A 16,592-nucleotide genomic window follows, 5' to 3' on the forward strand; every position below is an offset into this window, starting at 1 on the left:
TTATGTGGGTCGGATGAGCGAACTGAATTGTTAACTTCATTGTGCGGCCATCTGTGCCAACATCCTTGAGTAAAACATTTAAAATGCGGATTGGGTGGTACATTCAGTTCAGTGTGTGTGCATGTGTGCTTCAGAACAGAGTGCTGTGTGTGGCCTTTTTCGTCATTGTTCTGCTTGTAATCAGTTGCTGTGTCCCATGTCGGCCTGTGCCGGCTGGCGACAGGCGGTGGGAGTGGGCGGCCCTTGGCTCGAGTGCTCAAGGGAAGGGCCGCGCGCTGTCACCCGCGGGCGCCCGGGACGTCGGCGATATCAGCAGCGCCTCGACATGGACGAGCAGCTGCTCGTGCAGCTCAACATCTCCACGTCATGTGTCCACGAGCCGCCCACCACGGGCGAGCTTATCCGAGGTGAGACTCCCCAAGCACGCGTCACGTACGGACGTGGAACCTCTTTCGCTCCGTCGGTAGCCCACCGTGCGTATCGGAGGTCACGCACAGACTTGCAGCCCCCGCGTCCACTCCACCGCTGAAGGAGCAGGGCATGCACGCGAGGAGGGCATGCACGCGCGCCGTGCGTGTCGCTGGAGTCTGATTTTACCGTAATCGATCACGCTCGTTCAGCGCGGGTTGGTGAAGGCATGGAGCGTAGCACACCGGTGGATTCTACTGCACTGCCTCCCTGCTGACGACGTAGACACCCCCCCCAGTCACTCCGTAGAAGCGGCAGCAGCAGCAGCAGCCTTTACAACACGTGGGGTCGCCCATCCAAGCGCTGCTCGATAAGCCCTCGAGACGTGACGCGTGGTTTGGCAATAAGGCCTTCAAGTGCAACGATCCCGTTTGTCACCATGCGGACAAGTAGGGGATCGTGGTTTCTCGGGCTGTAGTACTACCATACGTGTTGATCGGCACGAAGTCCGACGTTTCGTTCCACGTGCTCGGAAGCCAAAACAAGTTCTGCGAAAGAAATCTCTTGCACCCCCGTTGTCCACACGGCGGTCACAATCAACGCTTTGTGAGATTTGAGAATGGATTCTTGGTCTCATGACAAAATGTCGATTATCCGTCGGGAATAATGTCATGGGGGAAAAAAGTGTTTAAACATTCCATAATCATGAGCCAATTCACCAAAAACGATGCGCATCGACTGTTTCATCGAAGCTTGATTAATCTGGTCCCATACGCTGAAATAGAATATACATAAAACGTTACTGTACTCGGGTAAACACGTACACATGTTTATATATACGGATACGTTGGCTTTGCAACGCGCACGCAATACACACTACTTACTGCTGCATCTTGTAAAGAGAAGCCCAACTTACAGTGTACCTAATGATAAAGCCTATCCGGACTTTGAGCAGAAAGGCCGTATACGTCGTATTTGTCTTACAGCCACCTGCACCATAGCCTCAACGTCTCCATAAATTACGTCCCATGCCCGTGTTACATCCCCCGCAAAGACGCGGATCTCCCTCCAGGCGGTACAGATTGTTTAGGAAAGTGCTGTTAGCGAGGACTTATTAAGGTCAGCACAGTACACAAGGGCAGCCAACACCACGCCCTTGTCTCCTCAGTGGCATTGTTTACACACTGCACTGGGGTATTCATTTGAGGCTGAGTCGACCTAGGGGATGCCCAGGACCGGCTCAGATAACTGTCAGCGCATCGTGCTAACTGCTACAATACGGCTACCCACAGTGTGTTAACCAAACACACACTGAAATTGTCATGGATGCACTTTTATCGCAACTTTGCACGAGTAGAATGTAACTAATCTGTACCGCATTAGCACAACGCGCTCTCTCTCTTCTAAGTTTATTTTCGCTATCTGAATTCCACAACAGCCAGAAAATTAGACGCCAACTTTCTCCGTGATTAAATAAGCACATTAATTAGGAATTAATTCCACGTTCAATCGATCATATAAAGGACCAGTCTTTTGCCGAAGCAGCTTTAGCCATGGATTCGTTTCTTAGATGGGTGACCACCACCACCAGGGTTTTCCAGGTGTTATAGGCGTGGGGCAGCGAGGTGTGGCTAGGATGTTAGCAGTGTTACGTGTCACTCCTCTAAGTGGAGCAGATAAGTTAATTTTTTTCACAGGAATCGTTAACATTTTGATACGACTCACAATTGTGTATATTTCTAGAAAAAAATACAATTGCCACTTTAAAAAAATCAAAGATGGCCGCCGTTGTTCCAAGATGGCTTGCATATTTATTGATGCTTAGTTGGCTAACGATCGTTTTTTATTATTAAGCGAGCCTAAGAGATAAGGCGTCCCCAATTTGGTGCTTGTGTAGCGACTTACTCAGAGACACTAAGTGTTTATTAAACGGCCTTGACAGGTCGCACTGGGTAACTACGGTTCCCAGTCAGTACAGCTGGTAGACTGCCTGACTGGCGATGTCGAGATGGTGAAGACGGAGACAGCGGCGAAGACTCCAGCAGTAGCACGACGGGGATCCCACTCCAAACGACAGCCCCGAGGTCCCCTCCCAGCGCCCCTCTTATACTGTCAGCGTGGCCTGGCTCTGCCCCCGGCTACGCCCCCTTCTGGAACCTTTTAGCGGGTTCTCGATGTGTCCGTTCCGTAACCTTTCCCCTACATCCCTCTCTGGTCTATCACGTGACCTGCTGTCAGTCAGGACTGCTGTAGCTGCAGATCCCCTTCCCTGCCAGCAGCCAGGGCTATGCTGCTAAGTGACCGATTCTATGTCACTACACTTATATCACCATTTGAACGATTATTAATATTATCTTCTGCACTATCTTATACCCAAGTAGGGCTTTCCTGGGTAAATAACAATATAACAAAACATTTTTTTTGTTCCTGGGTAGTAAGCGTTATTTTCGAATTGCTTATGCCTCAAAAGTACAGTAAATGAATGTTATTCCCCACAAACCTTGCTTTTGTGACCAAGACAGTGATATTTTGAAATGTACCTGTTTTCAATGAGAAAACGTGGTGTGCATTTATGTCATTCCTTCACGTAAAGTCTTGGTCACAAAAGCAAAGTTTGTGGGGAATAAATAGTAATTTTATATACTTTTGAGGCATAAGCAATTAGAAACTCACACTACCTAGGAACACAAATCGTGTTACATTCATAATGATAATTAGAAGGCTGATTATAATCAGCCTTGTAATTATTATAATCAGCCTTCTAATACTAATTAGAAGGCGAATTATCAATAATAATTAGAAGGCTAATTATCATTATGAATGTAATAATAATTAGAAGGCTGATTATAATCAGCCTTCTAATTATTATAATCAGCCTTCTAATCATGATTATAATCAGCCTTCATAATAATTAGAAGGCTGATTATAATCAGCCTTCTACTGATCATTATGAATGTAACTCAACATTCAACTGTTGATTTGGCTGTGTTACGTAGCATGGCTTGACTAGTTATATGTGGATACTTTTACCGATCCCATAGAGGACATGTTATGACGTTGACCCAAGCAAGGAGATTAACTTATTACATTAGCCGGGGAGCCCTGGACTTTACCAGCTGAGCTATGGGAGGCAGAACATGCATGGCATGTAATTATTAACTTGGTCCCCGTGCCGTTCACCCAGCCAGCTTCTCCACCACATCCTGCACTGTGTTATCTCAAGAGCACGAGTGAACTTTAAACGGAATGCTGAAAATATGACTCATCATTCGAAATTAGCATCTCCATTAAGTCAGTTATCCGACGTTGTTGTTTTCTTTCCTTGCAAATGCGTATTTCATGTCGGGGATTAAACGTGCTCCTCGTCACAAAGTCACCCGAAACACAACCGAATCTCGTCAGATGTCGGAAATTACGCAGGGTTGAGCTTGGCTAGCGCTCTGATGAGTGACCACCATTAAACCACAGGTTATATTACAGTAAACACATTTGGAGGTCACTACTGGACAGGTTGGTGGGGTTCTTTGCAAGAGCCCCCAGTGAAGAGAAGCTGCCAAAGATATGACGCATGTCGAAAGTCATCGTCCTTTCTAAACGGGGCAGAGATCTACCCCTTGTTGCAAGCTACCGGCCAATATTACTGGCTCTCCATTTTGCTTCAAAGGCTTGGAACGTCTGATCCTCAGGTGTACATCACCACAAGTAGAACACATCCTGAGTGTCCACCAGACTGGATTACCATGGGGCCGCAGCATGCATGACTAAGTGCTGGCACTAAGTTCATCGAGGTCGGTTTTCAAAATAACCTGATGACAGGGTTATAGTTTTTTCTCGATCTGGCCGCAGCCTACGACGCAGTCCGGCATACCGACATCCTATTGGAGATGTCTGCCGATAGGTGGTTTATGTCACCAAACTCCTTCTTCGTGGCAGGAGGTTCAGACTAGGCCCTGCTCAAGAGGTTTCCAAACCGGCCAAGGCCTCCTGTGTGCAGCAAACCTGCACAGGTGAGGCTTACGCAACCACTCGACCTGTGATTGTGGTGTAAGACAGATGGTCGCGCCGTGCATTGTTAAAGACTGCATACGCTAACGAAGCTTTAGAAGCGGTCTGAGGACGATACCGCATTGTGCAAATGATGATAAATAAAATAAATAGTAATGACTCACATGTCTATGGACCCCCGTAATAATTATTCTTGTTACTCGTCTCTGGTTCCCTCACTTGTGTGCGCGTGCATGCAGACATGGACGCGCTCAACTGGGCGATAATCGTCATCTTCACCATCATGATCACCATCACCACAGTCGTCTACGCTGAGGAGGTGCTCTATATCTCCAACAAGGTGCCCTGCCCGCGCAGACGGAAGACGCTGATCTGGGTCAACGGAGCCCCGCCGGTACAGTGATGTCACATTTGAGAGAACATTAAAACAACAACACGCAAGACATGTAGAGTCGCCATCTCTGAGGTTACGACGACAACAAGAACAAAAACCTAAACGAAAGGGAATATCTCACAATACCGAATGAGGTGAGAGCTACACGTGAATACGTTGTTCTTAGTGGTGTAATACTGCACGACTGACAAATAACCAGGATTCTTAGTGTCCCTGGACGACTTATAGCGTTCCACCTCGGGCAGCTACCAAAGAAGACAATCCTGGGAATCAATTTAAATAGAACAGATGGCAACCCTACCTACACAGCAACCCTGCCTACACAGCAACCCTACCTACACGGCAACCCTACCTACACAGCAACCCTACCTACACAGCAACCCTACCTACACGGCAACCCTACCTACACGACAACCCTACCTACACAGCAACCCTACCTACACGGCAACGCTACCTACACGGCAACCCTACCTACAGGGTAACCGTACCTGCACGGCAACCCTACATACACGGCAACCCTATTTACACGGCAACCCTACCACACAACAACCCTACCTGCACGGCAACTCTACCTACACGGCAACCCTACCTATACAGCAACCCTACCTATACAACAACCCTACCTACACAGCAACCCTACCTATACAGCAACCCTACCTACACGGCAACCCTACCTACACGGAAACCCTACCTACACGGCAACCCTACCTACACAGCAACCCTACCTATACAGCAACCCTACCTACACGGCAACCCTACCTACACGGCAACCCTACCTACACGGCAACCCTACCTATACAGCAACCCTACCTACACGGCAACCCTACCTGCACGGCAACCCCACCTACACAGCAACCCTACCTACACAGCAACCCTACCTACACGGCAACCCTACCTATACAGCAACCCTACCTACACAGCAACCTTACCTGGACGGAAACCCTACCTACACAGCAACCCTACCTGGACGGCAACCCTACCTACACAGCAACCCTACCTACACAGCAACCCTACCTGCACGGCAATCCTACCTACACAGCAACCCTACCTACACAGCAACCCTACCTACACGGCAACCCTACCTACACAGCAAGTCTACCTACACAGCAACCCTACCTATACAGGAAATAACTCAGCATTATTTGTATTGAGCCTGAAAGGGGATAGCCTAAAGGAAATATGGAAGATAATAGTAACTGTTATCATTCATAAATAGAGGACTCAAATGACTCATTTTAAGATGAATTTTTCAGGAGGACCCTGTCCTAACATGTTCACGTTTTAACCTCACCCGTGGATGCGTGGAACAGGTGGTGGCGCTCACCTCGTGCATCGGGCTCTGGGTCCCACGCTCGGCCATGTTCACCGACTTCGCCTCCTCAATGTGAGGCTGCGTTACCCGCACCCCCCCCCCCCCCGCTCCCCATCCCCCCCCTGCTTAATGCATCTGGCCTGAGGTGGGATGAGAGGGGTAGAGACCCAAATCACAACAGATTCACACGTGGCACCATTCCACACGCGGCACCATTCCACGTTCGGCAATACTGATTTGTAGAGCAAGATAAAAAAAAAGCTAGACCAATGAAATGTCTTGAAAGGTACCGAATTCAAATATGGAAACAACAAACATCTGAAAGTTGACTAAGTTTTAAATTAATTAAGAGCCATCTGTCATTGGTTAAACAGCCACCCCACACCGTATCAGAGTGGCTCGGGCAGGCATCGGGCTTTTTATTTCGTCACTTGCTCTCTATTTGGCACCTCTATTGGTTTTATTGTAACTTGTTGAACCGTCCCTACTGGACATTTTTGAAAAATAACTTCACAGCTCATCGGATTCCTCCAATCTAAATAAACATTCTTTAAAAAAACTAAGAATATGAATTACTGCAGTCACGAAAGCTTTAAATCAAAATTTAAATTCGTATTCTAATTAAAGTATTCTGATTCTACAGGGGCGGAAAAGGGGCGGTGTTAATTGGATAGAGAGCCCCATTTCATTGCTTACACCAGGACCTGATGCCAACCACACTGGGTACTTCACCAGTATCATATTAAGAGTGATGGACACACAATACAATGTAAAACGAGTGGATGGAACGACCCTAAGCTCGGTTTGCGCAACTAACTCTGCCTTGTCTTCCCTATGCCCCCCATTCCCCATGGTTCATACCACTCCCGTGGATCAGATATTTCGCCGTGTGCATTCACCAGTTCATGATTATGATCATCGCTGAGTACGGGGGTGAGGAGGCAATGATTACTCGCTTCAAGGGCATCCCAATAAAGACAAGCACCGGGCCCTGCTGCTGCTGCTGCCTGTGCCTGCCCAACACCACCATGTCCCGGTTAGACTCCAAGACTTGCTTTATTTCGTTTGTCTTTTTTCCACACTGTTTTCCCGATTGTGCAATCGGAGTCACGGTACGAGTCACAGTAACCACTTGGACGTCTCCAAGAGCAGTGCGAACTTTCCACATTAGAGAAGGGCCCGAAGATGTGGATATCACAGAGATACTTCTGAAAACCATTTAAAGAAATCTCTGACTGACACAGGATTGGGACAGCACTTGTCCATGCACTGTGGCACTGACAGCAATGTCCATCATGTGGCAGTCAAACCAATATGTTAAAATTCTCAAAAGTTGGAAAATTAGCCAAATGTAAGTGCACAAATCATTTAAAAGTGATTGTTTTTTTTTGCAGTCATTGGTGATGGGACTGAACCCATCAACTCTCTCGACGGCAGAACACGGATTTAGCACAGGCAGCTGCCTACATTCAAACCCAGGATCTCAGCGGTGCCAGCTCAGCGTTCCGACGTCTGAACCACGCAGTGCCCGTTAGATTTTCAGATTTAGGCTTTACCGGTTCTCGAGCTAGGATCCTGGAATGGAGGTAGGAACACTCTAGAGATTAGGTACCATGGACAGGGCTGTCCATAGGGGGATGTGGGGCCTGGGGCAAATCCCACCGTGTGAGCCCTCGACGCCTTCAAACTAACTTGGTAGTATCACATCTGACACCGTGACGTCGAAGCGCGAGGCCTCCCAAAGCACGGGGCCTGGGGCAGTCGCCCCGATTCTCCGTACCCTAGGGACGGCTCTTACCATGGACATCGAGCCGGTACTTCCTCTTACTAGGGCTACCCTTAGATTCAAGAGTCCAATCTCGTTTTTCACCCTCTTGTTTGCTTTGTTTCTCTTTCTTCTGTCTGGTTTGTGCATTTTTGTTTGCTTCATGAAACATGACCATATCAGTTCACAAATTATTTGCAGATGTCACACGCCACTGATGTTAACCGTGGTCCGTTATTGAAGTGCTTGTCAACATTTTTTATTCCATGGCATTCGGTTTCAAGCAGCTTTCACATTATATGCATTATTTAATTAAATACGCTATGCCCCCATCAATTCGCACAGGCGGACATTGAGGATTCTCAAGATGGGGACGTTCCAAGTGGCATTTTTGAGGCCGGTCCTTCTCTTTCTGGGTGCTGTGCTGTGGACGAATGGGAACTTCATGCCGGGCGTGGTGAGTGGCGCTTGCAAGTGATTCGACGAGCCTTTCTTGCAATGGCCCCCCATCTTCATTCAGAACTAGAAGTTTTTTAAAATTGCATAAATTAATTAATTACAGTAACGTAAGTCCTCTACCACCAAATGGACAAAGGTAAATGTGCAGGCCTGCAATTGCTATGTTCACGCCACTGCTGGCAGAAGGTGCCCTGTGCCAGAGTTTGCTCCAGAGAACTCCTCTGGAGAGCATTTTGGCCTCCTCTTCCGTGCTAGGTCAGATGTCTGTATTATTATTATTAGGGTTCTGGGCCTAGCTTCTTAGAGTCCGGTTAGGGCGACTCGACCACGGTGTTTCTGACCGCATGTTGCAGAGTGAGTTCATGTGGTGTACTGTTGGCCCAGGGCATGGGGGGAGGGAGGTTAGCTGCTACACCACCGATCCTGGCCGGCACAGAACCGGTTGATCCCCCCCTTCCACCCCCCCCCCACCCCCCCCCCCGTGTGACTTATCGCACCAGTTTAACTTCTGCAGTGTGATCAACTGCAGATGCTCCTCCGTGCGGATTCCACAAGTGAATTGCGGACAGCTGGCACAGCTGTGAGGACGATGACCGCTGCGCGATTTCTCTGTTCTCATGAATGCCCCTTTGACTGGTGGTGTGGTCATGGATGATTAACAAAACCTTTGGACCGGGGTCGTTCAAGAGTTTGATTCACAGCAGGACAATGACCCTGTTTTGTGCCATTAAATATATTCTTGTTTCAGGAGGGGCCAATAAAGGCTTCATTGTCAGTGAGTGTGTCGCAATATATGGGCTAACCACTGCGCTGCTAACCCGGTGATCCTAGTTTGATTCCGGCCAACATCAGTGGCGAATATCTGAACCGCCCCTGGGCTTCCCCTAGGTTGACTCAGTCTCAAATAACTACCTGGTGCGGTGAGTAAACATCACCACTTGGGGGATAAAGGCGGCCGGCGTGATGTTGGCCACCCACCCACCCCCTCGTGTGCAGTGCCGACATTTTTTACAGCTATACGGGGGATATTTGCCATTAATATCTGCAATTATATAACAAGAATACAGTAATACCAAATGATAATACGAATAACCGCCTGCAAACAATAATGATGCAGAGTTTAGCCTGCTGCAGAGCTCATTGGCAGTAGTATGTGGCAAAGCTTGAGAGAAGAAATATATGGTCAGCTCTGAGTTTCCCTTACTCTGGTCCACATGGTAAGGCAAGCACCTTCACACCTGCTCTGCCACTCCTGCATGCCAGTCACTCTTTTGGCAGCCATATTCTGATGTCTCAGAGCTGGAATCTAGCAAAATTAAGTGCTCAACCAAATGTATTGGGCTCTAAACTCGCCTCTCAATCGATATATCGACAAAAATTGTGGACTGAGCTCCACTGCCACACTGCCACCTTCTGGCCAGCTCTCAGCTGCCAGTAAAGCCATGCTGGTGTCTGAACACTTTATCCGGAGGGTCCCAATTATATTGGAATATTGAGACCAAACCAGCTATATTTCATTTTTTTTCGCTCTGGGATTAAATGGGAGGACCCACAGCAGACCAACGGAAGAACAAACAAACTCAACACAGCCAATTGCCCGTGGTCTGTTTCGCATTCACAGATGACGGTGGACAACGGATATCTCTGGATCACCATCGTCTCTGGCACCGCCACTGTGTTATCGCTCTACCCCATCGGCATCCTCTTCAACCACGCCCGCTTCAACCTGGCCAACCAAAAGATCATCCCCAAGTTCGTCCTCAACCAGGTGATGGAAGGCGCTCTCGCCCAACCCTCAGCGCTATCAATGTCACGGTCCGTGACCATTGTCATATATTACAATGAAGTCCTCATCGAACGCGGTAGCTGTGTTTCTGGATAGTGCTGCGTTTTGAACGAAAGGTGCTTTCAGTAAAACAGAACCAAGATCCCGTCAGGCGAGCAGAGCAGTCTCTAGGGTACGGTGAATCAGGGTGATTGTCCCGAGCCCCACGCTTTGGGGGGCCCCGTACTTCGACAGGTGGTTAGTTGTAAAGCGTCGGTAAGCCCACACAATGGGATATGCTCCAGGCCCCACACCCCCAATATGGAGGCCCTGCCAGCGAGTACCGATGTCTTTAATTTAGGCTGCTGGAGGCGATGATGCTGGTCATCGTTGGCAGTGTGTGTGTGATGCTTCACCCAACCGCCTGGACTGCTTTGCCGACCCCGACTTAACTCCCTGTCCGCTGCAAACCCCCTCCCTTCCCTCTCCCCTCCACTCTGATCGTCCCGACCAACACAGAGCGTCCTGATCCTGTGCCAGCTCCAAGGCTCGATCTTCACCATGTGTGCCAACATGGGCTCCCTTACCTGTGTGCCGCCATTTTCCGCCAGGGCCCGCGCTTCGTGTGAGTGTCACCTGTACTCCGCGCGTCGCACGCACCGCAGCACTCTCACCTCGTCCCGCACGCAGACCAACACACAGTCTCCCCTTGCGCAAATAGCGGAGCGCCAATTCAGGGGCTGGAATGGCACACGGGGGTGGCGTGACACCAGCACTATGCCCGGCGACCTCTGTCATCTTCAATGCTGTTGGATACAAACCGCACCAAATACTCCTTTCAGGCTGAGTCAGCCTAGAGCGGGGGAGGGCAACACCGCTTCAGACATTCACCACTGAAGTCAGCCGTCGGCCACGGCAAATTTAACTGGGAAAGCGAGTTCATAGTGCAGTGCCAGGGGCACGGGAACCTTTGACCTTTACTTCATAGAGATCTGATAGGGCTTCAAATACATTACCATTGGCGGGCCATACATTAAGACGCACTTTAACAGATATTAACATACGCATTAACACACACCTCATTCATTTCTGTCACTGCAAGGGGCTCTTGCAGTGACAATAGGGACTTAGTGCACTAAAATTAGGTCGAAATTTTCCCACTTCATTACCCGATTAGTGCAGCTAAGATGCTTGCGGGCCGTTTTGAGGTGATGGGCCTCCTGTGTTGTGGACCGTATCCGGCCTGTGGGTCTTAGGTCTTACTACCTATTCAACCACCACCTTCACAACTACCTCCACAACCACCACCACCCAGAGCTTTCTGCCTGTGCGACCGTGCATCCCATAACACGTGGTCTTACAGACATGCATCAGCAGCTGCTGGTGGTGGAGATGTTTGTGGTGGGGCTGCTGGCTCGCTGCTACTACCGCAAGCGCTACGGAACCGAACTGGTGGACGGTCCTGAGATTGAACTCCTCAAGGCAACGACGGAGACCAACGGGGCCATGGGAGAGGCCACCGCCATCCAGAGGACATAACAACGAGCGAGAGATGACGGTGGTGGCAGAGATGATGTCACAGTCAAGATGTGGACAATGGAGTCCTTTATCCATATCGAGCTCATGTTTAGTTGGCAACATGTAACTAACTGAACAACCGTCAGTGGTAACTGATGCTCACGTTTTTCATCCTTTTACATCGTAATGTAAATGTACAGCCGTTTTGTCTATCCACTGCTGGATGATGACCGCCTCCACGACTTTCGAGTCGTGGGGGATGTTATTTGACCATACTTCGCCATGCCGGTTAGTGCGGGTTGATGATGTACTTGTACAGCAGTTGAGCTCGCTGCTTTGCCCTCCTGCTGACTTCTTTCACTTGCCCTTTTTGCCCAAATACGTTTGTAATATTCTTCCGAGCGCGATCGGCGTCGAGCCGAAACATGGAATAACTTTATCCTAGAGCTCGCCACGAGCAGCGCGCCACCCTACAATCAAAGCATTATTTTTTTGTAACATTTCATCGCCGGGATTATTTATTCATTATTTACGTGTTTTTATTAGGACCCAACACGTTGCTTCGGAGCGCCGTACAGAGAAAAAAAAATCTCTAGTGAATCTAACATACCATATGACGTAAGTAGGTTTTTAGTTTCTTTATAAATGGAGAATCTCAGCAGTCAGACGCAGTTCTTTAGGCAGAGCATTCCAAATATGAGGGCAAAGAACCAAAAATTCTGGAGCTCCGAAGAGTTTTTGCCAAGTAAAAAGCAAATTTAATGTGGTGGATCTTTGATCCACTCGCTGACCGCGGAGATTCCCTATTGATAAAGAAACTAAAAAGCTACTTACGTCCTATGATATGTTAGATCAACTATAGATGTTTTTTTTTCTCTGTACAGCGCTACGAACGAAGCCACATGTTGGGTCCTAATAAAAACAGAAATAATAAATAAATTATGCCGGCTATGAGGCATTTCAAGAAGAAAAATTTGCTTTAATTGATGTGGACGATTATTATCAGCGAAGCAAAGACTTCTGACGTAGCTCTGTGACGTCTTCTTTAGAAAGTTTACAGCGATTTGTAAATCTTCGCGTTTGGCGTGCCACGGCGTTTTTTCTTTAAGCTTGCTCAATGTTTCGTTGGATTATTGTGGGTATCCAAGCGCCACCGTTTCGCAAGATGTCGAACATCAAACGATGAGGTTTACAAGCGTTTATAGCAAGGGCGTGGACAGTTTTACTCAACCGAGGTACGAATAACACGCGAGTGCAATTTGTTTGGGTCACACATTAACGCACGCCTGAACAGTTTGGAATAATTACGTGAAAGTAACCTGCGTGTCGACCGAGTGTAAAGAGGCTATTGAAGTGACTGAGAGAAGGGGATGAGAGCGCTAACATTTGAAACACAGTGTTGTTGCTATAGGATTATAATATTCACCACCAGTACCCGAATAGTGCGGCGAAGATGCTTGCAGTGACAGCGTTAAATATCACTGGTCGCTTCAAAGTGGCGGACTTCGTGTATTCATGGGCCGTGTGAAACGAAGTGGCAGGTCATCTCTGGCCCACGGACCGTAGGTTCCCACCACACCTGGTCGATCGGGGTTGGCCGTGACTGGATAGAGGTGGGATGGGTCGAGGAGCCGGGAGTGCAGAGGCGGAGCCAGGATTTTCAGGTAGGGGGGGGCCACCCCTCCAGCAATGAAAAATGGTAGAGGAGTTGTTAGTAAGTAAGGACTTGTCCCCGGGCGCTTCTGCAGCCATCAATCGAGGGTCGAATTCGAACCGTCTGTGATCGTCATCGCGCTCGCTGAAGGTGTTTTCCTTCAGGGAAGTCGCCTACTGTATAAGCAACTGCGCACAATTCTGAGTCACTTATAACTGCTTTGCCGTCATTTATTGCCAAATTATGGACTCAGACTATTGTCCTATCATCTCATAGAGTCCCTAGCACGTAATAATATGCTACACAGTGGCAGTGGGGGTCGCAAAATGCCGATGTATTACTATTAAACCCCAATGATTTGATCGAAATTAGGGATTTCGATCGGATCATTGGGGGGGCATGTGCCCCCCCCCCCTGGCTCCGCCACTGCGGGAGTATACGCAGAGTTTTAAGGCCCGGGAGACGGGGTTCATTGATGGACGTGAAGCTTAGCGTTAGTCAAGAAGCAATTCTTCACCCCCGAATGATTCCATGAATCGTCACGATTTGGGGTCATCAATTGATTTATCAGAGTGAATATATTTACTGTGCACACCATTCTTATAGCGCAATGTTACATCCATCTATAAATGCGATGTGTTTACAAACGGGCATCATCTATCAATACAGGGTGATAGTTCCGATATCTGATGGGGTTTCTAGACAACTGACTTGTCTTTGTCGAGACAATATACATATCGTATATATATAAGCTTCCATGAGAGTAATATACATTTTACTTCGAAGATATATTTTTGAGGAAATATCGACCTTTCCTGGTACGCCAGCTTGTGCAGCCAAGGTGTAACGATGCATCGGTTCATCTATTTACATCGATTATCTGAGCTCTCGATACACCAACGAGGTCCCTGCGATCTTTGGATCGCCTTTTTCGTACTTCGAGGTCAAGGCTCATTTCCTGTAGGGGCTATCGGGCGATTGCGAGTGCACTTCTCAAGATTTGTACCGCTTTGCCTTTGCTAATTAAAACAGTCAGAATCGTTAGATATATTTACGTCTGTCTTGAATACTCACCTCTTTAAACTGGCCTATATCCTATAGTTCCTGGCCCTTCACCCTGCAGATTCTGCTTATTTCCTTATTTCTATAAATGGTGGCGCATTGGGATCTGCGGATGAAATGCGCCTTGCAAATGTAAATTATTATTTGTGTGCATACGAATTGGTGTTGGTCTTTAGACTATTGGAGTGAACAAAGCTTGAGAAGTAATACAAATGAGCCAGTAAAAAAAAAAACCAGGGAATGATCGATTTCTGGGTCGATTGCTGACCTCGAATCAGGAATCTTTATGCCTCGATAATGGAAGTGTAACTTGCGATTATTAAAACGTTTAGTGTAGTAAATTAAATTGTCTTCTCTGTTGCCTGCGTTTGCATCGCTTGTGTTGAGTGTGTTTATTTTTGTAATGCCTCGATTTGTGATTAACACAGCTCAGCCAATTTCACAACTGTGTTAATGAAAATACTGTACAATTACCACGCGCCCATTAAAGCTATCGATTTTCTGGGAGGATCAATGAGGAAACGTGGTGAGCTGTCTGCTCCTCCCTCCATCAGCCCTACCCACTTTTTGCATAGCCACGCCCACACGATCGCTAGCACCGCCCACAGAGCGAGCGGATTGGCCCTGCCTACTCCACTTCCAACCCTGGCCACTACCCGGATAGCCCCGCCCACTACCGGGGTAGCTCCGCCCCTTTCTATCGAGTCCCGAGCATGAAGTCGAAAAATGTGAAGAATAGAAATCGATTCTCACTCATGTTTCGTGGGGAAGAGGGGGACAGCATTTCTAAAACCGGTAAAGTTCCCGCCAAGCGAGCAAGTGTTGTCTCGAACTTTACGGTTGTGAAGGCTGAGAGACAGTATCCTCAAATGAATCATCTAACAATGGATCAATTTATGGCTTAATATTTTTTCTAGGAGCATAGACCACACAAATTCCAGTAATCCTCGCAGCAGATTTTGGCTCACAATGATTGTCACTGCATCGCGTGCTTTCAGACGCGCTTCTGCGGCCGTCTGGAACGCTATTTCTTCCGATATTATGAAGCCACTGGAGCTATGTACTTTAAAATCATCTAGATTGAGAACTGTTTTTTTAGATCTGCAGTTTGTGTTTCGTTTGCTGTCCTTCCCCTGCACCTCCGATTAGCATGGGTGGCTATGTACGGTGCGAAAGAAGTTCAACATACATGCCTATCAATTCTTCAGGTTTACGATTCCAACTAAGAATTCCAACTCATATGCTGTGTAAAGGGGGAGCAGTGGCGCAGTTGTTAGCTCATTACCCCTACCCCAGAATGGTCAAAACACATTCCACGGCTGCCGCCACTTGGGGGCAGGGGCGAGTGTAGCTCATTACATATCCGGCAGATTCGTGTGGTTTTGTGAATAGCGTTACATATTTTTTTATTATTAATTAGATGTTTTTGTATGTGCTCGAGATTGAAATGTCTACTCGATACTGTACCAATTAGGAAGCCAGGGAGCATCCATTTGACTTGATGCCTTTTACATTTGTAAATAACAAGTCGGAGTAGATATACATCTGGTTTTACGGTTGTATACAGGTATCCCTCGATTTCCAAACGATCGGTTTACGAAATTTCACGTTAACCCAATTGACAAATTATGGACACCTTTCCATGAACGAATTCGAATTTCCGCGTGAACGAAATTTCACTACGGTGGGCGCCGTGACATCATCGAGCAAGAGGCCACGGGGAGGCTGCGGCATTCGTCCACGACAGCGTCACGGTGTCTCTACAGTCAACAGCAGTTAACGCCTCCTCAGAATCTATCCAGTCATTGCAAAATGCAGATCTTTTTGGGAGTTCCCTAAAAAGGTGATTTTTTTTTTATCGTTTTAATGTTTATGTTCTTTATTTAAAAAAAATTGTATTGTGAAAATTGATCTTGGTATATATTTTAGGTTAGGAGTTGGAATGACTGTCAGAAACACATCTCTCATATTTAGTATTAAATGAATGGTGAAAGGCCATTCCGATTCACGAAATTTCGTTTGAAGCGTTTTTCTGTAGAACGTATCCCTTTCGTAAATCGAGAGATACCCGTATGTATATGATCCTCGAGTGAGTACAGAACTACATGTCTCTGGTGGAAAATAAACAATACAAGTTTCTTGTGCATCCCCCACGGCCCCCCAAATGTGATTCTTGACTTGAGATGTCAGTAATGGTAATAACAGAACCATGCATGTTGACACAAGCAGCAAACTCGGTTAGACACACCG

At 47.6% G+C, this 16,592-nt stretch overlaps 1 protein-coding gene across 1 annotated transcript; it reads left to right on the forward strand.

The window, feature by feature from the left end:
- The first annotated feature begins 2 nt into the window (after positions 1 to 2).
- LOC116944552 (organic solute transporter subunit alpha-like) lies at positions 3 to 14,703 on the forward strand. Its single transcript, XM_032958241.2, has 8 exons — positions 3 to 407; positions 4,653 to 4,807; positions 6,118 to 6,191; positions 6,997 to 7,155; positions 8,230 to 8,341; positions 9,965 to 10,111; positions 10,628 to 10,733; positions 11,472 to 14,703. The coding sequence occupies exons 1-8, from the start codon at positions 122 to 124 to the stop codon at positions 11,645 to 11,647; spliced, it is 1,215 nt and encodes a 404-aa protein (XP_032814132.1). The 5' UTR covers positions 3 to 121; the 3' UTR covers positions 11,648 to 14,703.
- The last annotated feature ends 1,889 nt before the right edge of the window (positions 14,704 to 16,592 follow it).

The sequence above is a fragment of the Petromyzon marinus genome, chromosome 21 (assembly GCF_048934315.1).
Source record: "Petromyzon marinus isolate PM22_M1 ecotype Great Lakes invasive population chromosome 21, UKy_Petmar_22M1.pri1.0, whole genome shotgun sequence".
NCBI lineage: Eukaryota > Metazoa > Chordata > Hyperoartia > Petromyzontiformes > Petromyzontidae > Petromyzon > Petromyzon marinus.

What these genes read in the sequence shown, in the direction of transcription:
- LOC116944552 (XM_032958241.2), top strand. Translation starts at nt 122, where the DNA reads ATGTGTGCTTCAGAACAGAGTGCTGTGTGTGGCCTTTTTCGTCATTGT. An exon ending in CACGGGCGAGCTTATCCGAG is followed by an intron (nt 408 to 4,652) that starts GTGAGACTCCCC and finishes GCGTGCATGCAG; the next exon opens with ACATGGACGCGCTCAACTGG. An exon ending in CCAAGTTCGTCCTCAACCAG is followed by an intron (nt 10,112 to 10,627) that starts GTGATGGAAGGC and finishes CGACCAACACAG; the next exon opens with AGCGTCCTGATCCTGTGCCA.